This window comes from Bubalus kerabau, chromosome 1, assembly GCF_029407905.1.
Source record: "Bubalus kerabau isolate K-KA32 ecotype Philippines breed swamp buffalo chromosome 1, PCC_UOA_SB_1v2, whole genome shotgun sequence".
NCBI lineage: Eukaryota > Metazoa > Chordata > Mammalia > Artiodactyla > Bovidae > Bubalus > Bubalus kerabau.
In genome coordinates, this window is record NC_073624.1 from 78,641,196 (window position 1) to 78,663,900 (window position 22,705).

Genomic DNA, 22,705 nt, shown 5'->3' on the forward strand with positions numbered 1-22,705 from the left:
AGGCATATCCAGCCTCATGTTATCACTTTGGTTCTCCTGACCCAGTCTACACTGGCTGTCGCAAAAAGAAATTGTGGCCCAAAGTTACAGTCCTCACTTTTCAATACTGTTGTATCCGATGTGAGTTTTGTTAGAAAAGGACATGAAGCTGTCTGTACCTCTCATACCACTTAGACAGTGAAAACTAAGCATCAGCGGTGACCCTGTGTCGGTATATGAAAAAAATCCCTGAGCAAGTTCTACAGTTACAAACTTAATGCACATTCACGTCCTTGGGAATTTCCATCTCTCCTTCTTTTTTTGTACAGTAAGTGAAAATCAATGTTCCAAGAATACATTTTTGTTGAAGTTAGTAATTCAGATTTTGAGATACTTTTGGTTGTTTATGGCACACGCATGTAATAGTATATATGTGTATATATATATTATATATATATATATATCAGACTATGTATTTTCTTGTTAAGTTAAAATATTTGAATATAGTTGGCTAAGAAGGGATTACTGAATAAAACATCATCTAGAAGTATATTTAACCACATTTTGACACAGTCTGCTTGCCTGAATACATATTTTGAAAATTTGAACTAATATTACTGAGAATACTTCCAAATGTACTGTAGTATCCTAAATGCTTTGTGCACATTAAATACATATATGTATAATTGCAAAAAAGTAATGGTATTATTTCTAACATTTTTAGAACTTTTGGAATGAATTCTGGGTAAATGGTTGTAATTTGACAGAACTGAATAAATCTTAAAGTCCTCAGTTCCTACCCAGAAGGAACTCTAATGGAAATTTGAATACCTCTCCTCTTCCCAGGTGGAAAGAAGCCCTCTTCCTTAGGGCTTCCCAGGTGATGCTAGGGGTAAAGAACCCACCTGCCAATGCAGGGGACATAACAGACTGGAGTTAGACAATGTATTAAAAAGCAGAGACATCACTTTGCTGACAAAGGTCCATATAGTCAAGGCTGTGGTTTTTCCAGTAGTTGTCTACTGGATGTGAGATTTGGACCATAAAGAAGGCTGAGTGCCAAAGAACTGATGCTTTCGAACTGTGGTGCTGGAGAAGACTCTTGAGAGACCCTTGGACACCAAGGATATCAAACCAGTCAATTCTAGAGGAAATCACCTCAGACTATTCATTAGAAAGACTGATGCTGAAGCTGAAGTTCCAATACTTTGGCCACCTGATGCGAAGAGACGACTCATTGGAAAAGACCCTGATGCTGGGAAAGACTGAGGGCAGGATAATTGAGGGGATGACAGAGAATGAGATGGTTGGATGGCATCACCGACTCAGTGGACATGAGGCTGAGCAAGCTCCGGGAGATAGTGAAGGACAGGGAAGCCTGGCGTGCTGCAATCCATAGGGTCGCAAAGAGTTGGACATGACTTAGAGACTGAACAACAACCTCTTTGTTAAATGGATACTTAATTGACTTCACAGACCTATTCCTTGAGAACACTACCAATGTGAGGAAGTTTTGACATATTTGAATCATGGCAGAAAGCCCAATACAGCAGTGATTTTTGACAAGGACTTCAGTCAGCAGGTTTAAGGTTGCCAGGCTGAGAGCTGCTCTTAGGTTAGCAGCACACTGTGAGCACAGCCCCACGTGGACGCCCCTCACAACACACTTGAGTGATTCACTTCTTAAGCAGCGCAACCTCTCTTCTCCAGAATTTCAGGTCCTTTAGCTGTTATGGATGATTATTTTGTTAGGGTTTTTTCCAGTGCTTTTAAGGGGTCTTTGCTGCTTTACTCTTGGCTGCTTTGATTTCCAACACAGGATTAAAGGGAGTTATGAGACTTCAGGTCTTTAATTTCCATGTATTCCATTCCTCAGAGCCTTAAAAGTATGTGCTAACAGATAAATCCAAGTATCTAAAAAATAATAAGAATTTTGGAGTGAACTCGTGATGGTAAAATGTGCAGACAAGCATTCTTCCTCAAGCTAGCTGTGGTGGCCTGGGCCTGAATCTTATTTTTCATTTGCTTAAAAGAGAAATTTATTTTCAGCAAAGTTGACTTGAGTTTGAATATTCTAGGTTTCATTTGGTTCATTTCAGTCACTCAACTATGTCCAACTCTTTGTGACCCCGAACCGCAGCATACCAGGCCTCCCTGTCCGTCACCAACTCCTGGAGTTTACCTGAACTCATGTCCATTGACTCAGTGATGCCATCCAATCATCTCATCCTCTGTTGTCCCCTTCTCCTCCCGCCCTCAATCTTTCCCAGCATCAGGGTCTTTTCAAATGAGTCAGCTCTTCGCATCAGGTGGCCAAAGTATTGGAGTTTCAGCTTCTACATCAGTCCTTCCAATTAACACCCAGGACTGATCTCCTTTAGGATGGACTGGTTGGATCTCCTGGCAGTCCAAGAGACTCTCAATAGTCTTCTCCAACCACAGTTCAAAAGCATCAATTCTTTGGTGCTCAGCTTTCTTTATAGTCCAACTCTCACATCCAAACATGACTACTGGAAAAACTATAGCCTTGACTAGATGGAGCTTTTTTGATTTGGTTAGGTGAGGTTTATCAAGCATTAAGTGTCTGCTACTGCCTGAAGAAGATCTAATAATGTTTTCATTTAAGGGTTTGGGTATGTTTTCTTGATGTGCATCTTATGGAAAACTCTTCTTTTGGCTGCTTGTGGGTGCTTTATTAATCTTGGTTACTAGTGTTTCCATGGTTAAGTTAATGAAACGATGCCTCAATCGAAATAGCAGATCAGAAAGCATTCTATATTATGACAAAAAGCAAAGAGCTTCAGTTGAAATCATCTTAGATATGGTAATGGGAATGGAGTTCAAATAGGAAAGATTCTTTTTCATTGTTCAGTTATTTCATAGAATGGTTTACAAAGTGGAGATTAGAGGCTGTGCAATAAATAATATGGTTTATTAAAAGCTCAAGACAAATATATCTATGAAAGCATTTCTATTCTGGATGCTATGCACAAGGATTGGGAGATGGAACTTCAGCATTGCTTTGGTGTTAGAAATTTTAAAATGCTGTTTTAAAACAGAAGCCTTTAACACATCTTTTAAAATGTTCAAATCAGATTCAGCAAAGAAGGAAGAGCTTTGTCAGTTACATCTTTCTTTGAATTAAGTTATGATAAGGGACTTCCCTGGTGGTCCCAAGGCTAAGACTCTGCCATACCAATGCAGGGGGCCTAGTTTGATCCCTGGTTAGGTAACTAGATCCCAAATGCCACAGCTAAGAGTTCCCATGCCACAACCAAGACTGGGGTGACCAAATAAATAAATAAAAATAAACATTAAAAAAAGACATGATGATGGTTGGATGTGGTGGGAACACATTCCTGCTTCACTGGCTGCACAGGTACCACTTCCCCTTGCCCTTTGCAACATCCATTCTCAGCCCTTCCCTCCAACTCAGGCTCTGAGGCCTCCCTCCTTGTGAGCAGCCCCAGCCCCTGTTGCCCCCCAGGTTTTCTCTTGGCCCTTCTCTGTCAATTCCCCTGGCTCCCATGTCTTCCCTCCCCTCTCCCTTCACTCTACCTGTCCTTTTTCAGTCCTTTTTCAGAGCTAGAAGAGACATTGATTTGTTTCTTTATTATATCTTACTTCATCTTATAAAGGCTTTAAGGTGGCTTCTAAAGATAATAACAATGCAATAATGTCTAAAGACAGGGTTAGAATAAGGAAAAGTCTTCCCAGGTTACTCAGTAGTAAAAAGTCTACCTGCCAATGCAGAAGATGCAGTTTAATCCCTTGGTTGGGAAGATCCTCTGGGAAAGGAAATGGCAACCCACTCCAGTATTCTTGCCAGGCAAACCCCATGGACAGAGGAGCCTGGAGGACTGCAGTCCATGGAATCACAGAAGAGTCAAACACGACTTAGTGACTGAACCACAACAAAGAATAAGGAACACTAACAAGATGAGACCAACAGGCTGCCTAGAGATCCATGCCAAAAAGTGTCACAGACGGACTAAAGGTAGACTGTGGATTTGGTTTTCAGTAGCCAAAATGAAAAGACCATCACCAATGATAAGATCATAGTCTGTAAGAGAAATAGTGTAAGAGTTACCCTTAAGAGGCAAAGCTTTTTTTTTTCTCCCCATGGACGGCTGAGATAAATCTTCTCCATGGGTCCTCTGATGAAAGGGATGCTGAATCATACAGTGGACACACACCGGGCAGTACTCCAGTGAGCACCGTAGGCAGTATTGCTGGATCTGTCCAGACAGGACCAGGGCGTAACAGCAAAGTGCAACTCCGTAGACACAGTGAAAGTAATTCCAAGGATGGCTGGTAGCATAGGGAGGGCAGATTCCCCCTTTCCTCTAAACATGCTTAAGGTGTTCCCATCCTAAAATCTTATGAAACAGTTTAAAAATATGACACTGTCCTTGACCTTACATCTTATTGGATACTCTCTAGTGTATCTCCTCTCCACAATCCAGACTTCTCAAAAAAAGAGTTCATGTATGGTTAACGAGTTAAGGAATTATTTTGAGTTTTGGGTCTTTTGTTTTTAAGGCATGAAAGTGGTATTGTGGTTATATTTGCTTCACAGTGGGTAAAGATGAGTGGGAAGATGTATGAAACCAGCTTGGCCATGACTTGATAACTGAAGGTGGGTGATGGCTACCTGAGATTTATTATAGTTTGTTTTCTACTTCTGTATATGTTTGAGTTTTTCTATTATAAAATTATTGGGAAAATGGGTTACATTGGCAATCTTGATCTCCTTGCCTCCCAATCACCCCTCAACCTGATGTAATTTAGCTTCTGCCTCACACTCTCACTTAAGTCTCCAGTCGCTTTAAAATGCAAACTCCTATGGTGTTTTTCAGGCTTCATGTTGAAACTTCCACCCTTGGTCTCTAGGACAGGGCGTTCTCGGGGATCTTCTCCTGTATCTGTAGTGAGGATTCCTACTCTCTTTCAAGGACCCCTTTATTCTGATCACCCTTTAAGTGACAGTGTTCTACCCTTTGTATTCTGTCCTACTCACTTGACACGGTTCCTGGGTGCTCTCCCCCACTCTTTCGGTTCTAACACACCCATGTAGTGATAACAGTTAAAAGCATCCCTCTGCTTAGTTTTGTCTCTGTGCTCCCGGCCTCTTGGACATCTCCATGTGAATTGCCCACAGATGCCTTAAATGCAACCCATGTGAAAGGAAGCTGGCTCATATTTTTCCCTTTCAGCAGCTCTTTCTCACTACTCTCTATCATCCTTAGTTCATTACCAGTCACTCCATCATTTTAAACTCCTCTCTCAAATCTGTCCCTTTTGCCATCTCCACTGTCAACATACCGTGAAGCACTGTGCTACTTTGGCCCTTATGCTTTCCTGTCTAAACTACACCAATGGCCTGCTCACTGGTCTCTCTGGCTCTAGTCTTATCCCTAGGCATCCATCTTTCAGCCAGTTGCAAGGACAACTTGTTTAAAACACGAATGTGACCATGTCATTTAATAGCTTTGGAAAAGGGCTGAAACTCTTTATTCAGACTCTAAAACCCTCTGTGATCCTTCCTTACCTCTCCCTCCAGATTCATTTCTTGGCTCTTCTGCTTTGCATATCAAATTGTTATTCTAATAGAAACATGTTTCACTTGTGGCTCAGAAGTAAAGAATCTCTGCCAATGCAGAAGACTCAGATTTGATCCCTGGGTTGGGAAGATACTCTGGAGAAGGAAATGAGAACCCACTCCAGTATTCTTGCCTGGAAAATCCCATGGACAGAGAAGCCTGGTGGGCTACAGTCCATGGGGTCACAAAGAGTCAGACACAACTTAAGACTAAACAACAACAACAATAGAGACACAGAGTAGAAAAATCACTGCCAGGGGCTAGAAGGTTGGGGGAAATAGGGATAAAATAGGTAAAAAGGTACAAAGTTTCAGCTGTAAGATGAATAAGGTCTGAGAATCTAATTAAAACATGGTGAATATAGTTGATAGCACTGTGTCGTGTAATTGCAATTTGCCAAGGCAAACCATTCAATATCACAGTAATCCAAGTCTATGCCCCAACCAGTAACGCTGAAGAAGCTGAAGTTGAATGGTTCTATGAAGACCTCCAAGACCTTTTAGAACTAACACCCAAAAAAGATGTCCTTTTCATTATAGGGGACTGGAATGCAAAAGTAGGAAGTCAAGAAACACCTGGAGTAACAGGCAAATTTGGCCTTGCAATACGGAATGAAGCAGGGCAAAGACTAATAGAGTTTTGCCAAGAAAATGCACTGGTCATAGCAAACACCCTCTTCCAACAACACAAGAGAAGACTCTATACATGGACATCACCAGATGGTCAACACCGAAATTAGATTGATTATATTCTTTGCAGCCAAAGATGGAGAAGCTCTATACAGTCAGCAAAAACAAGAGCAGGAGCTGACTGTGGCTCAGATCATGAACTCCTTATTGCCAAATTCAGACTTAAATTGAAGAAAGTAGGGAAAACCACTAGACCATTCAGGTATGACCTAAATCAAATCCCTTATGATTATACAGTGGAAGTGAGAAATAGATTTAAGGGCCTAGATCTGATAGATAGAGTGCATGATGAACTATGAAATGAAGTTCTTGACATTGTATAGGAGACAGGGATCAAGACCATCCCCATGGAAAAGTAATGCAAAAAAGCAAAATGGCTGCTGGGGAGGCCTTACAAATAGATGTGAAAAGAAGAGAAGTGAAAAGCAAAGGAGAAAAGGAAAGATATAAGCATCTGAATGCAGAGTTCCAAAGAATAGCAAGAAGAGATAAGAAAGCCTTCTTCAGCAAACAATGCAAAGAAATAGAGGAAAACAACAGAATGGGAAAGACTAGAGATCTCTTCAAGAAAATTAGAGATACCAAGGGAACATTTCATGCAAAGATGGGCTCGATAAAGGACAGAAATGGTATGGACCTAACAGAAGCAGAAGATACTAAGAAGAGATGGCAAGAATACACAGAAGAACTGTACAAAAAAGATCTTCACGACCCAGATAATCACAATGGTGTGATCACTGACCTAGAGCCAGACATCCTGGAACGTGAAGTCAAGTGGGCCTTAGAAAGCATCACTCCGAACAAAGCTAGTGGAGGTGATGGAATTCAGGTTGAGCTATTCCAAATCCTGAAAGATGATGCTGTGAAAGTGCTGTACTCAATATGCCAGCAAATTTGGAAAACTCAGCAGTGGCCACAGGACTGGAAAAGGTCAGTTTTCATTCCAATCCCAAAGAAAGGCAATGCCAAGGAATGCTCAAACTACCGCACAATTGCACTCATCTCACATGCTAGCAAAGTAATGCTCAAAATTCTCCAAGCCAGGCTTCAGCAATACGTGAACTGTGAACTTCCTGATGTTCAAGCTGGTTTTAGAAAAGGCAGAGGAACCAGAGGTCAAATTGCCAACATCCGCTGGATCATGGACAAAGCAAGAGAGTTCCAGAAAAACATCTATTTCTGCTTTATTGACTATGCCAAAGCCTTTGACTATGTGGATCACAATAAACTGTGGAAAATTCTGAAAGAGATGGGAATACAAGACCACCTGATCTGCCTCTTGAGAAATTTGTAGGCAGGTCAGGAAGCAACAGTTAGAACTGGACATGGAACAACAGACTGATTCCAAATAGGAAAAGGAGTACATCAAGGCTGTATATTGTCCCCCTGCTTATTTAATTTATATGCAGAGTACATCATGAGAAATGCTGGACTGGAAGAAGCACAAGATGGAATCAAGATTGCCGGGAGAAATATCAATAACCTCAGATATGCAGATGACACCACCCTTATGGCAGAAAGTGAAGAGGAACTAAAAAACCTCTTGATGAAAGTGAAAGTGGAAAGTGAAAAAGTTGGCTTAAAGCTCAACGTTCAGAAAATGAAGATCATGGCATCCGGTCCCATCACTTCATGGGAAATAGATGGGGAAACAGTGGAAACAGTGTCAGACTTTATTTTTCTGGGCTCCAAAATCACTGCAGATGGGGACGGCAGCCATGAAATTAAAAGACGCTTACTCCTTGGAAGGAAAGTTATGACCAACCTAGATAGCATATTCAAAAGCAGAGACATTACTTTGCCAACAAAAGTTCGTCTAGTCAAGGCTATGGTTTTTCCTGTGGTCATGTATGGATGTGAGAGTTGGACTGTGAAGAAGGCTGAGCGCTGAAGAGTTGATGCTTTTGAACTGTGGTGTTGGAGAAGACTCTTGAGAGTCCCTTGGACTGCAAGGAGATCCAACCAGTCCATTCTGAAGGAGATCAGCCCTGGGATTTCTTTGGAAGGAATGATGCTAAAGCTGAAACTCCAGTACTTTGGCCACCTCATGCGAAGAGTTGACTCATTGGAAAAGACTCTGATGCTGGGAGGGATTGGGGGCAGGAGGAGAAGGGGATGACAGAGGATGAGATGGCTGGATGGCATCACTGACTCGATGGACGTGAGTCTGAGTGAACTCCAGGCGTTGGTGATGGACAGGGAGGCCTGGCGTGCTGCAATTCATGGGGTTGCAAAGAGTCAGACACGACTGAGCGACTGAACTGAACTGAAGACAGTAGAACTTAAAACATTCTTACAAAAAAAAAAAAAAGAGATAAATATGTGAGGTGAAGGATTTGTTAATTAATGAGATGGGGGAATCCTTTCACAATGTATACATATATCAAATCACCACAATGTACACTTTATTATAATTTTATATGTCAACTCCATTGCAATAAAGCTGAAATGTTAAAAAAATTTTGCTTTGAATACACTATCATTCCTTTCTGTCTTTGCCTATATCTAGAATGTACTCTCTGCTGCATCCCCCCCTTCTGTCTATATGCTATATGCTTCATTCTTTTTTTTTGGCTGATTTTCTTTCTTTTTTTTTTTTTTTGACTGTGCTTTGTGGCTTGCAAGATCTTAGTTTCCCAACCAGGATCAAACCTGGGCCCTGGCAGTGAAAGCACCAAGTCCTAACCATTGGACCACTGTGGAAATCCTTCTGAATTCATTCTTTTTTTAAAATCTTATTTTAATTTTTAAAATTAGACTGTAGTTGATTTGCAGTGTTGTGTTAGTTTCAGGTATACAGCAAAGTGAATCAGCTATATCTACCTATCTATATATCTCCACTCTTTTTTTAAGATTCTTTTCCCATATAGGCCATTACGGAGCACTGAGTAGAGTTACCTGTGCTATGCAGTAGGTCCTTAATAGTTTTCTATTTTATATATAGTGAAAGCGTTAGTCACTCAGTCATGTCTGACTCTTTGCGGCCCCATGGACTACATGTAGCCTGCCAGGCTTCTCTGTCCATGGAATACTCCAGGCAAGAATACTGGAGTGGGTAACCATTTCCCTTCTCCAGGGGATCTTCCCCACCCAGGGACTGAAGTTGGGTCTCTTGTTTTGCAGACAGATTCTCTACCATCTGAGCTACCAAGGAAGCCCATATAGTAGTGTCAAAATTCATTCTTAAAGATGCATATTAGGGACTTCTCTGGTATTCAGTGATTAGCTCTGTGTTCCAATATAGGGGATGCATGTGTGATTCCTGGATGGAGAATTAAGATCCCACATGCCACATCTTGCAGTCTAAACAATAAAAATTTAAAAAATGAGATGCATACTACATTCCCCAACTGAAAGGGGCTTGCTTTATCAGACCCCATGAAGAGTACCTTCACTGTGTTCCCATAAAACTCTCAACATTTCTCTATCACTGCATTTACCACATAGTTTTATAACTAGTCTCATTATGTTTGAGGGCTTAAAAGACATTTTTTTTTTTTTTTAATTTGTCTTTGTTTTTGCCTATTCCTAACATCTGGCATAGAACCTACCATATACTAGACCCTAAAATAAAATTTTGCTTGGATAAATGAACATGTATACAAGGAAAATGATAATTTAAATTTGCACTTGAGATAAAAATGAGAAGAGGAATTACTTTATTTCAGTAATGTATATTTGAAAAATGTGTAGAAAATAGAGCAATATTTTGAACATGTTCCTGAATATAGAGAACAAAGAAATTGTCTCCAAGGAGTTTCCTTTTTATGTGGAAATGTGTAGTGTGCTAAATATGAAAAAATGTATGAGGCGGAGTAATTTCTCAGGTTGCCCTTGGATAGTAATATTGTTATTCAGTTACTGAAAGACATTGCCTCCATTTTGGAATTTCTGAATCGTGGGAATTGTGATTACAAACCTGAAACATTGATAGGAAAAGATGAGGGAAATCTGATTTCTGAATTAAATATGCTGGGAACATATATCTTAATAACCCTGTGTACGAGACAGCAAAAGAGACACTGATGTATAGAACAGTCTTATGGACTCTGTGGGAGAGGGAGAGGGTGGGAAGATTTGGGAGAATGGCATTGAAACATGTAAAATATTATGTATGAAACGAGTTGCCAGTCCAGGTTCGATGCACGATACTGGATGCTTGGACAACCCAGAGGGATGGTATGGGGAGGGAGGAGGGAGGAGGGTTCAGGATGGGGAACACATGTATACCTGTGGCGGATTCATTTTGATATTTGGCAAAACTAATACAATTATGTAAAGTTTAAAAATAAAATAAAATTTAAAAAAAAAGAATAAGAAAATTTAAAAAAATATTCAGGAAAGGATTTTAAATGCCCATTGATATATTTGCATCCATACCATGCCGACACCTAGTCTTCATCCAAACGAGAGAAAAACTTATTGGCTCAGTCATTATCAACCGCCTGTGCTACAATAAACCTTACTTTTACTGCCTTTTCCCTGAACCTCACTCAGATGATTTACTTGGTATTGTTGTATTTGGTGAGTGAATAATTCAATGCTTAGCAAATTATCTTTTAAGATTTTAGAGGACACCTATTGTCTTCGCCAGCCCAGCAGACCATTCACCCTTCTCCTGTAATAGCACCTTCATCTTTCTTGCCAGCATCACCTGCTGCATATCGTTGGTTGGAGCTGACCATACCCTTTGGTCAAAGATGGATGCATGAAACAGCATTAGCTAATCAAAATATCGTGTTTTCTTGTTGATAGTTATTGGTTCAGAAACAGATATGTTTGCCAAACCTAGCCAATCGTAATGAATCCAGTACTCTAGTTTTCAGAGCTGGAAAAGAGATGTAGTTTTCCCACAGCATTTATTAAGAAGACAGGTTGTACACCTGGAGCTGCTGGCTACCATCTTATCTGTCTGCCATCAGGAAGGGAGAGCTAGGCCGGAACCTGAGCCAGTGGAGAGAAAAGTAGAACTGAGAGACAGAGAGGGCAATGCAGGTCTTGGTGACACACGTGAGCCTCTGCACCCAGCCACATCCAAAGCTAGGCCACTTTCTGGATGTGACCCAAGAAATCCCTTTTTGCTTATGCTATCTTGAGTTGGTTCTCTGTCATTGGCAACCAGAAACATCTTGTCTAATAACATACTCATGGGAAAAAGTGACGCTAATGGATTGAAGAGAATATTCTTGCTGACTTCCAAAAGCCTGAATTCCTGCAGTGACCTTTCCTGGATTGTGAGGCCCACTTTAGAGTCCTCATTCATGAAGAAAGTCAAGACCAAGTAACTTTTGCCTAGTTTTTTCTTGAACAGTTAGTTCTAGTGGAGTCCAGTTAAACTTCTCACAAAAACCTCCCCTAAAAGACCCTAGCTTTGCCTGTGCCTGTGAGTAAATAGGCGATAGTAACTAGTAGTAAATAGGCCATTATAACTAATAGTAAACAGATTAGATCTGATAGATAAAGTGCCTGATGAACTATGGACAGAGGTTTGTGGCATTGTATAGGAGACAGGGATCAAGACCATCCCCAAGAAAAAGAAATGCAAAAAAGCAAAATGGCTGTCCTGAGGAGGCCTTACAAATAGCTGTGAAAAGAAGAGACGCAAAAAGCAAAAGAGAAAAGGACAGATATACCCATTTGAATTCAGAGTTCCAAAGAATAGCAAGGAGAGGTAAGAAAGCATTCCTCAGCGATCAAGGCAAATAGAGGAAAACAATAGAATGGGAAAGACTAGAGATCTCATTAAGAAAATTAGAGATACTAAGGGGACATTTCATGCAAAGATGGGCTCGATAAAGGACAGAAATGGTATGGACCTAAGAGAAGCAGAAGATATTAAGAAGAGGTGGCAAGAATACACAGAAGAACTGTACAAAAAAGATCTTCATGACCCAGATAATCATGATGGTGTGATCACTGACCTAGAGCCAGACATCCTGGAATGTGAAGTCAAGTGGGCCTTAGAAGGATCACTAGGAACAAAGCTAGTGGAGGTGATGGAATCCCAGTTGAGCTATTTCAAATCCTGAAAGATAATGCTGTGAAAGTGCTGCACTCAATGTGCCAGCAAATTTGGAAAACTCAGCAGTGGCCACAGGACTGGAAAAGGTCAGTTTTCATTCCAACCCCAAAGAAAGGCAATGCCAAAGAATGTTCAAACTACTGCACAATTGCACTCATCTCACACGCTAGTAAAGTAATGCTCAAAATTCTCCAAGCAAGGCTTCAACAATACGTGAACCGTGAACTTCCAGATGTTCAAGCTGATTTTAGAAAAGGCAGAGGAACCAGAGATCAAATTGCCAACATCTGCTGGATCATTGAAAAAGCAAGAGAGTTCCAGAAAAACATCTATTTCTGCTTTACTGACTATGCCAAAGCCTTTGATTGTGTGGATCACAGTGAACTGTGGAAAATTCTGACAAAGATGGGAATACAAGACCACCTGACCTGCCTCTTGAGAAATCTGCATGCAGATCAGGAAGCAACACTTAGAACTGGACATGGAACAACAGACTGCTTCCAAATAGGAAAAGGAGTACGTCAAGGCTATATATGGTCACCCTGCTTATTTAACTTATATGCAGAGTACATCATGAGAAACGCTGGGCTGGAGGAAGCACAAGCTGGAATCAAGATTGCCGGGAGAAATATCAATAACCTCAGATATGCGGATGACACCAACCTTATGGCAGAAAGTGAAGAAGAACTAAAGAGCCTCTTGATGAAAGTGAAAGAGGAAAGTGAAAAAGTTGGCTTAAAGCTCAACATTCAGAAAATGAAGATCATGGCACTGGGTCCCATGACTTTATGGCAAGTAGGTGGGGAAACAGTGGAAACAGTGGCTGACTTTATTTTGGGGGGGCTCCAAAATCACTGCAGATGGTGACTGCAGCCATGAAATTAAAAGACGCTTACTCCTTGGAAGGAAAGTTATGACCAACCTAGATAGCATATTCAAAAGCAGAGACATTACTTTGCCAACAAAGGTCCATCTGGTCAAGGCTATAGTTTTTCCAGTGGTCATGTATGGATGTGAGAGCTGGACTATAAAGAAAGCTGAGCGCCGAAGAATTGATGCTTTTGAACTGTGGTGTTGGAGAAGACTCTTGAGAGTCCCTTGGACTGCAAGGAGATCCAATCAGTCATCCTAAAGGAGATCAGTCCTGGCTGTTCATTGGAAGGACTGATGTTGAAGCTGAAACTCCAAAACTTTGGCCACCTGATGCGAAGAGCTGACTCATTTGAAAAGACCCTGATGGTGGGAAAGATTGAGGGCAGGAGGAGAAGGGGACGACAGAGGATAAGATGGTTGGATGGCATCACCGACTCAATGGACATGGGTTTGGGTGGTCTCCAGGAGTTGGTTATGGACAGGGAGATCTGGCACGCTAAAGTTCATGGGGTTGCAAAAAGTCAGACACGACTGAGCGACTGAACTTAAGTGAACTGAAATAGGCCATCGTAACTAGTAGTTCAGTTCAGTTCAGTTCAGTCACTCAGTCGTGTCTGACTCTTTTCGACCCCATGAATCACAGCACCAGGCCTCCCTGTCCATCACCAACTCCTGGAGTTCACTCAGACTTACGTCCATCGAGTCGGTGATGCCATCCAGCCATCTCATCCTCTGTCGTCCCCTTCTCCTCCTGCCCCCAATCCCTCCCAGCATCAGAGTCTTTTCCAATGAGTCAACTCTTCGCATGAGGTGGCCAAAGTACTGGAGTTTCAGCTTTAGCATCATTCCTTCCAAAGAAATCCCAGGGCTGATCTCCTTCAGAATGGGCTGGTTGGATCTCCTTGCAGTGCAAGGGACTCTCAAGAGTCTTCTCCAACACCACAGTTCAAAAGCATCAATTGTTCGGCGCTCAGCCTTCTTCACAGTCCAATTCTCACATCCATACATGACCACTGGAAAAACCATAGCCTTGACCAGATGGACCTTTGTTGGCAAAGTAATGTCTCTGCTTTTGAATATGCTATCTAGGTTGGTCATAACTTTCCTTCCAAGGAGTAAGCGTCTTTTAATTTCATGGCTGCAGTCACCATCTGCAGTGATTTTGGAGCCCCCCAAAATAAAGTCAGCCACTGTTTCCACTGTTTCCCCACCTACTTGCCATAAAGTCATGGGACCCAGTGCCATGATCTTCATTTTCTGAATGTTGAGCTTTAAGCCAACTTTTTCACTTTCCTCTTTCACTTTTATCAAGAGGCTTTTTTAGTTCCTCTTCACTTTCTGCCATAAGGGTGGTGTCATCTGCATATCTGAGGTAAGTAGGTCATCTTATCTAGTAGTGAATATGCCAACTTAACCACAGGATCTCTCTTACAACTGGTAACTGTTTGCTTCATTCTTACCTCCTGGTTTGCTTTCAAGCATTTTATTTTCTGTGACAGATTTCCAGGCTTAGTTAAATATGAAAAATAGTTTAGACTTGTTCAATCTTTCTGTGCCAAAATTTGACATCCACAAAAGAGATCTGTACTAGTTGACAATTATAATGCTCTTCAGTTATTTATAGAGTGTTTTTATGCTTACCATCTTGTTTAATCATCCCAATAATCATTTGGATTATGTATTTTCTCCAAGGCCTTATAAATTCCTAATACTATGTTTCTATATTTAGAAATACGAGGAACACATATTTTTGTTTTATTATTAATTTTTTTTGGCTGCGCCACACAGCTTGTGCGATCTTAGTTCCCTGGCCGTGGCGTGAACCTGGGCCCATGACAGTGAAATCGTGGAGTCCTAACCACTGGATCACCAGGGCATTCCCAAAATACATAGTTTAATACTTTCTAAAGAATATGGACACTTGCATAGGAATGTGAAATTATGATGATTAGGATGAATATGTAGATCAAGATTAAATCTTGAGAAAAAAAAAAAATCTTCATTTCATGGAATCATACTCAATTGTGTCTGACCCTTTCTGACCCCATGGACTGTAGCCCACTAGGCTCCTCTGTCCATGGGATTCTCCAGGCAAGAATATTGGAGTGGGTTGCCATTTCCTTCTCCAGGGGATCTTCCTGACCCAGGGATCGACCCAGGATTGAACCCACATCACCTGTGTCTCCTGCACTGGTAGGCAGATTCTTTACCACTGAGCCACCCCGGAATGGACGCAAGTGGCACTTGCGTCCAAACAGAGTCCTCGTGACTCCCCAGCCCTATCAGTGGTGCTGGTCTCCTTTCTTTTACAAGTCAGATCTTCAAATACTTTGCATTAATCAACGACGGGAGAGGAGGGGAAGGTTAAAGCTTATAGAGTGATCTAAAAACAAACTGACAGAAAAACATCTATTAATTTTCAAAACTGAGAAGGTTGCCAGATATCTGTGAAACTACCACTGCAGAATACATTACAAAAGACTGAGAAGTGCAGACAGCAGGGAATTACTATTTATAGAGACTGAGCAATCTGCTGGAGTAGGGATGAGTACCTTGGTCAGGAGGAGGCCCTGGACAGGAGGGCCCAGGCTTAGCAGGCATCTAGAAGCAGAAACAAGGCCAGCCTGGAGTAGCCACCTTTACCAAGCTGTGCTTGGAGAGCAGCAAGACGAGTTTTCTGACTCCTTCATTGTCTCGTTATTTGCCACAACGCCTGAAATTTTACTTTCAGTCATGTTTTTCTTTGAGTCTTCAAGGGATTTCAGCCTCAGAGGTTCTAGGAGCCCTAGGAGACATTCAGGGCTTCCCTGGTGGCTCAGTGATAAAGAATCCACTTGCAATGCTGGAGATGCAAGAGACATGGGTTTGATCCCTGGGTTAGGAAGATCCCCTGGAGGAGGGCATGGCAACCCACAACAGTATTCTTGCCTGGAGAATCCCATGGACAGAGGAGCCTGGCAGCTTACAGTCCATGGGGTTGCAAAAAGTTGGACATGACTGAAGCGAATTAGCAGCAGCAGCAGGCAGCAGGCAGGAAACATTCAGCTAAGAGTAAAGCATTATATGGACTGGATTGAAGCTAAATATTCTCATATTAGCATTAAACACAAGATAACAGGCCCCAAATGGAGTCACTTTGCTAAGCACCATGTCACAAAACCAAGACTTAATTACAGTTTCGGTTTTCCCAGAAATGGAATCTTAAGCCAGTCAATCAGGAATTGCCTGATCAGCACTGGTTAGGTATTCTGCCTGTTAGACCCCTGCCGTCTCCTATAGGAAAGTGACCTTGCAATAAACAGCCCAGTTTTTTTGCCATGTGTAACTTCCTTATTCCTGCTCCCTTCTGCCTATGAAAGGCTTTCATTTTTATAGTTCTGTGGAGCTCCTTTGTCTTTGAGAGATTGGATGCTGCCCAATTCAAGAATCGGTGAATGAAGCAATAAGACATTTAAAATTTACTCAGTTGAATGCAAACATAGAAAACAGACTTGTGGGCACAGAGGATGGGATGAACTGAGATAGTAGCATGGAAACATATGCATTATCATATGTAAGACAGATCACTAATGGGAAATTGCTGTAAAACGCAAGGAGCTCAGTGTAGTACTCTGTGGCAACCCAGAGGGGTGGATGGGGTGGGGAGGAGAGGGAGGTGAAAGAGAGAGTGGACATATGATACCTATGGCTGATTCATGTTGGTGTGTGGCAGAAACCAGCACAATATTGTAAAGCAACTTTCCTCCAATTAAAAATAAATACATTTAAAAAAAGCTTAAGGAGGGAATTTCAAAAAAATTCATCCAGTTGAATTTTGCTTTTTAACAGTAGCAAAAGAGAAGGGCTGAACTGCGTGAGAGGGAGAGAAAGAGGATCACAGGTGGCAACTTTAGACATGATCTCACTTCATAAATCTGCCTAGAGTGGGCCTCAGGGAAAAATGAACTACAGTTTTGCCAAAAATTATAAGAAAAATTCTGTAAAAGTTTTTCCTTTTTCTATAATTTTTTGGAGGGGTTCTTTTTACTTGTCTAAATTTGTCCACACTCCTCTTTTTAAGTTACTTGGAAACCATGGCATCTGCCTTCAGCAAATATACTTAAACTTCCTCCACATTCACACATTTCTGCAAAATCAAATACATGATCAGATTTAATAAAATTATTCAGGAACTGCACATGATTTACTGAAGGCCTCAGCCCGTTTATTTAAAGCTCACAGTACGTATGGACAGATTGTTATGTTCAAACCACTGAACAGAGACTGGCTTGTACACTAAACAAGTCAGTTTGATCAAAGCATAATCTTGGAGGAAACTTTTTTGATAAAATTTACCTTAAGGCTTATTTGTCTCAAAATAGTCTAGCACAGTGCCTACACATGGTATATGCTCAATAAATACTTTTTAAAATGCATTTCATTATGATGGTCATAATTAAATAATAAATAACAATATAATTAAATAACTACTTCAAGTTGGAAGGAAAAGAAAAAAAAGATAGTTTCACAACTATTAGAAAAATTTGCTGTGGTATAAAAGCAAGGTGAAATGCAAATTACACTCAAATACACACACACACACTCCATATTTAAACCAGAAACTACAGTCATTTTAATTTCTCACACTCTTGGACATATTAATTATGTCTGAAAATTTGAAAAGGCTACCATTATGGGATATTAATAATTGAGAGTTCTTATGAAAGTAACTTCAGGACCACAGTATAAAAAGATCAGAACAGTGACTTACTTATTTTCTAAATGTTGGTGAGTTTTAGAAATGCACTTACCCCATTTGGACGGTTGACCCCAGAAATGAGGGTATGCAGTAGTCAGCAGCTGCCAGTGTGTATGGTGGACGAGCAGCAGAATCATCCCAGTAAATATCCTTCTTCATCTTGGGTAAGCTCATGTGCATTTCATCCACAGCCAAAAGAGAGACCTAAAATCATCAGTATAGTGTTAGAATAATTCTGATGTGAATTGCATTAAGAAAGAATAAGTTTCAGTGGGTGAATGAAGTTTGGAATGGGATAGAACACAGTGTGAATGAGTGAATATATAAAGGTCCACACTTTATATTTGCTACAACTAGAGCTGCTACAGAGAGTTGTACATGTCGTTCATGAGAGCACTTGGCAGAGGGGGTAAGTGGGGCCATAAAGCTACCCAGACCAGATTCCTCAAGCCACGTACCCCAGTGGAGCACATCTTATCTGGAGGCAGGAGAGACACCTTTTTATTCTTTGCTCAAAATTATCTAATTGTCTAGTGGGTATCCTGACAGCAACCACATAATCCCAGATATTATAGGAAGCTGAAGATTTCAATATACCATTTCATTGATTCCATAAGTACATTTATACTTGATATCACTTCTTATTTGCCATGACTTTTTGTTTGTTTGTTTGTTTAGAAAAATGTATCAACAAGTCTATACTGCTTGCAGTCACAATGGTCTTCTCTTGTCTTTAACAAATTGATGCTTGAATAAATTATTAAACTTCTGGGAATCCAATTTTTACAGTGAGTGGTGTAGGCGTTACAATTCCTCCTTAACAGGCTGACAATGTGATTGTTGGGGGTCATACAGAGGTCATGATCTGTGAGCTGCACCAGGGTCATGGGATATGGGCTTCTCTCCCATGTCCTTGGAATATATATTCTGCCCATTGTCCCCGTAGTGGGAGATGTTTCAAGGATACAGTCTTGAGAGATCAATGTGTTGTTGAGGCCATCTGGACTGACTACATGACTGAACCCCAGTAAGGCTTCTATATCAAATTTTAGGATTCTGGCAGGTAGATATGGAGGTCTATTCACCTTGTATCTACCCAAGACAAGCCTCTTGAGTAAGTTCCCTAGCTGTTAAAACTGTCACATACCAACCTAACTTGGTCTGCCTTTTCTTTGGTCTCCCCTTTCCCTCTGTGTACGGGGGCTAGCTTGTGAATCAACAGTAAAATATTTGATACTGTTTAAGAGCCGAGTAAGGACTTGAAACAAATGGACAAGCTGAAGGTCTTTTCTTAGTTAGGTTTTCAGGAAAGAGAATGGTTGGAGGAGAATCTTGCCTAAAATAAAAGTTCTCTCATGCTACCTCTTCATGAATAACTTCTCTGGAATAATGCTTCAGCGTAAAAGCCCCGGGATCCATCTGGTGCCAGTAAGGGAGATTTTGAGACACAGGCTGGCCTGGCCCCACATTCTCAGTGTCCAGCTGCTGGACATCTGACTGTAGGATCTAATGATATGCATTTTGGAACTCACATTGTATTATGGCTGCCACATTATGTCACTGTTAATCTTTTTAGGTGGCAATTGGAAACAGATTAAAAATGTATTAAAATATTGGTCTGTACTGAGATGGAAAAGTGAAAGTGAAGTCGCTCAATCGTGTCTGTCTCTTTGTGATCCCATGGACTATAATCTACCAGGCTTCTCTGTCCATGGGATTTTCCAGGCAAGAGTACTGGAGTGGGTTGCCATTTCCGTCTCCAAGGGATCTTCCTTACCCAGGGATTGAACCTGGGTCTCCTGCATTACAGGCAGATACTTTACCCTCTGCGCCACTAGGGAAGCCCACTGAGATGGAAGAGGCTATGTAAAGCTAATAAAGAAACCTACAAAGAAAACTGGCTTAAAGTTCTATTGAAAAAGGATGGAATTTCACTGGAATTGAGATCCAGTGAAGTTTGTAAGGTTCCAAAAGAACCTGGAAGCAACATACTGAACAGCCAAACCTCTTTCATTTGTGGCTAAAGCTCTTAACTTCAGAGGCCTGCGTTCAGAGTCTGTTTAGATGACTAATGTTTGTAAAGGAAAGAAAAGCTTCTCTAACCTGCAGATTTCTGTCAATGCACCAGTTAGTTTCAAAATCATCATCATCTTCTCCAAAAGGGTTGATAAGCTGCTCAGCTACCTGCAATTGAGAACATAGAATGAGTCCGCCACGATGCTTGTGAAGACTAAGAGTGGAGGTTGGAGAGGATTCCTGTTTCACTCTCTTGATCTTGTCATCTTTCACAGTAGGAAGCCTAGAGTGGAGTGGGAGTGGGTTGATAAATACACAGGTATTTATCAGTCAGCAAGACTGAACTCTCAGACCATCACTCGTGCACCTGCATGGGTCTGCTCTTCAAAGGCTCTGTCTATTCAGCTGGTGACAATGCAGGTCCCATCCAGGAGAAGCCATGGGATGTTTAGGAGCCAAAAGACTTATTCTCAAGTACAAATCAGCCAGCAAATATCAAAGGAATTCTGACAATATGCTAGGCTCTTCAAGGGGTGCAGAGCCTGTGCTCTGAAAGAATTTACAAAAGCCCAGGTGATGAGAGAAAATGTAACTGTGGGCAAGGTTAAAGAGCAAAGAAAGACTTAAATCACAATTAAAGGAAATATTACAAGGAAATTTCACAGTAACTGGACATAACTACTAAGTGAATGAGTCAGAGAGCTAGTAAGTCATAAAGCTGGACTTTTTCTTACTTAGTTTTAACTTAAAGGATTTACTGCAAGTTACTTAGAAGTTACATAGGTTTTTATCATATATCTTCTAATAGTCAGTCAGTATTAGATGTTCTTACCATGCTCCTGAATTGAACAGCCTTCTTTTAAAAACAACTTTTTTTTGTGACCACACTGCATGCTGTGGGATCCTAGTTCCCACCCAGGGATCAATCCCATTCCATGCTCTGCAGTGGAAAGGCAGAGTCTTAACCACTGGACTGCCAGGGAAGCCCCTGAATAGCCTTCTTGATGAGAGATTTATATGCCAAATGAGACTCACCTGTTCTTCTTTTTGATTCATACCCTTTGATTTTTTTATTATTTGGATCTGTGTGTGTGTGCATATGTGTGGTTTTACATTGGGCTTAAATGTGAAAAACTTACAAGTGTATAAAATAAAAGCACCATTGATTAGTTGAATTCCTAGATTCTGAGACTTCTTGGTAAAAAAGATCTATCTATATATATTTTTAGGATTTAGGTCTAATCACTTAGAGCTGTTCTCTACATTGAGTGAACATCAAAATTATCTGAAAAGCTTTTAAAGAAAATTGATGGCTAGGTCCTTCCCTCAGAGATTCTGATTTAATGGGTGTGAAGCTGAGCCAGGCATCAGTAGTGAGCAGAGCTCCCAAAAGATTTTATTGTGTGGCCATTGTTGAGAACCCTGGATAGGGAAGGATATCCCCCTGTTCTAAGGGACAGCCTGGCAGGGCTGGTGCCTGGATCAGTCAGCTGCACAGCAATATCCATGAAAGAGTCTGTCAATGCAAGTTCCAAAGGGTTGTCTACCCTTTCTTGGCTGGTGCGAGCATGCGTGCTAAGTCGCTTCAGTTATGTCTGATACTTTGTGACCCTATGGACTTTAGCCCTCCAGGTTCCTCTGCCCATGGGATTCTCTAGGCACGAATACTGGAGTAGGTTGCCATGCCCTTCTCCAGGGGAATCTTCCCAACCCAGGGATTCCAACCTGGGAAGCCTATTTTTGCCTGGGGTTTTCTTTAAATAAAATGGGCCACTGGATGGATCCTGAAAATACTTTTGTTACATCCAGAATTTCACTTTTTTTGACATCAGTCCTACATACAATATTACAGTCTACATTTAACTACCAAAATGATATCCATGATTTTGATAGCCTGTCACAATGATAGCCTTTACTCACTTTGAGGCTCCGTTTCTAACAAATAAATGAGTAACAGACTATTCATAAGGTTAAGTTGAATTTTCTATACTTCAGTATTTATAAATATTAGAATGGTCAAGACAAAACAGCTGTTTAGAAATTGAGATACAATCCACTGGATGGGAAAACTCCCTTCTCTTAGAGTCGCCTCTCAATAGAGCTAAGATTTTCTTTACATATTTTGCCTTCAAAAATATTTTATAAAGGAAAAGAATGTTAATATTTTATTTTTGGGGGGGCCACTCTGCACAGCATGCAGGATCTTAGTTCCCTGGCCAGGGATTGAACCCATGTCCCTTGCAGTGTAGGCAGGAGTCTTAACCACTGAACCACCAGGGAAGTCCCAAGAAGGTTAATATATTAGAGAGCACTTCAGAAGGCAGGAACTGCTGACTGTTCCTTCCAGCCTGGCTGAACACTTCACATGGGCACAAAGTGAAGAATAAAAAGCTCAGCACAACTCAGGCAAAAGGACAATAAAAGACCAGAATGACTGAGGATCAAGTGTTGGGCCAATTGTGGCGATTTTCTGTTTATAAAGATAGAGTGTACTTTTTCTCTAATGAGAAATGAAAGCTGTTAGTCTCTCTTGCTCTTCGTCTTAAACGGGTAAAAATAATCCATTCACTGTCATCTGCTTAAAAATGTTTTTGCCATTTGTAAAGGAAATGCCTTTACTCTTTGGAGGGTAACTTGAAATGCCAACATATTTATTTTTTTCCTGGTTAACATTCAAACCAATGAAAGTAAAGGCGTCTGCAGGGAAAAGGCTGCAACAACATGGAAGGCCTGGATGTGCATGTCGACACGTGGTTGTTGGAAGGTCAGACATTTGAAATTCTAC

General features: G+C 41.0%; 1 protein-coding gene across 14 annotated transcripts in view; it reads right to left on the minus strand.

Moving 5' to 3' along the window:
• Positions 1 to 22,705, minus strand: part of BEST3 (bestrophin 3) — a 64,830-nt gene that overhangs the window by 20,021 nt on the left and 22,104 nt on the right. For 13 of the 14 annotated variants that reach the window (XM_055580372.1, XM_055580370.1, XM_055580369.1 and 10 more), the window contains 2 exons: positions 20,008 to 20,088; positions 17,957 to 18,108 (listed from right to left, as the gene is read on the minus strand). In XM_055580372.1, the coding sequence (XP_055436347.1) occupies positions 17,957 to 18,108; positions 20,008 to 20,088 (233 nt within the window). Of the gene's footprint in view, positions 1 to 1,913; positions 16,009 to 17,956; positions 18,109 to 20,007; positions 20,089 to 22,705 lie in introns of those variants that run through there. The other variant, XM_055580373.1, reaches the window with a different exon arrangement.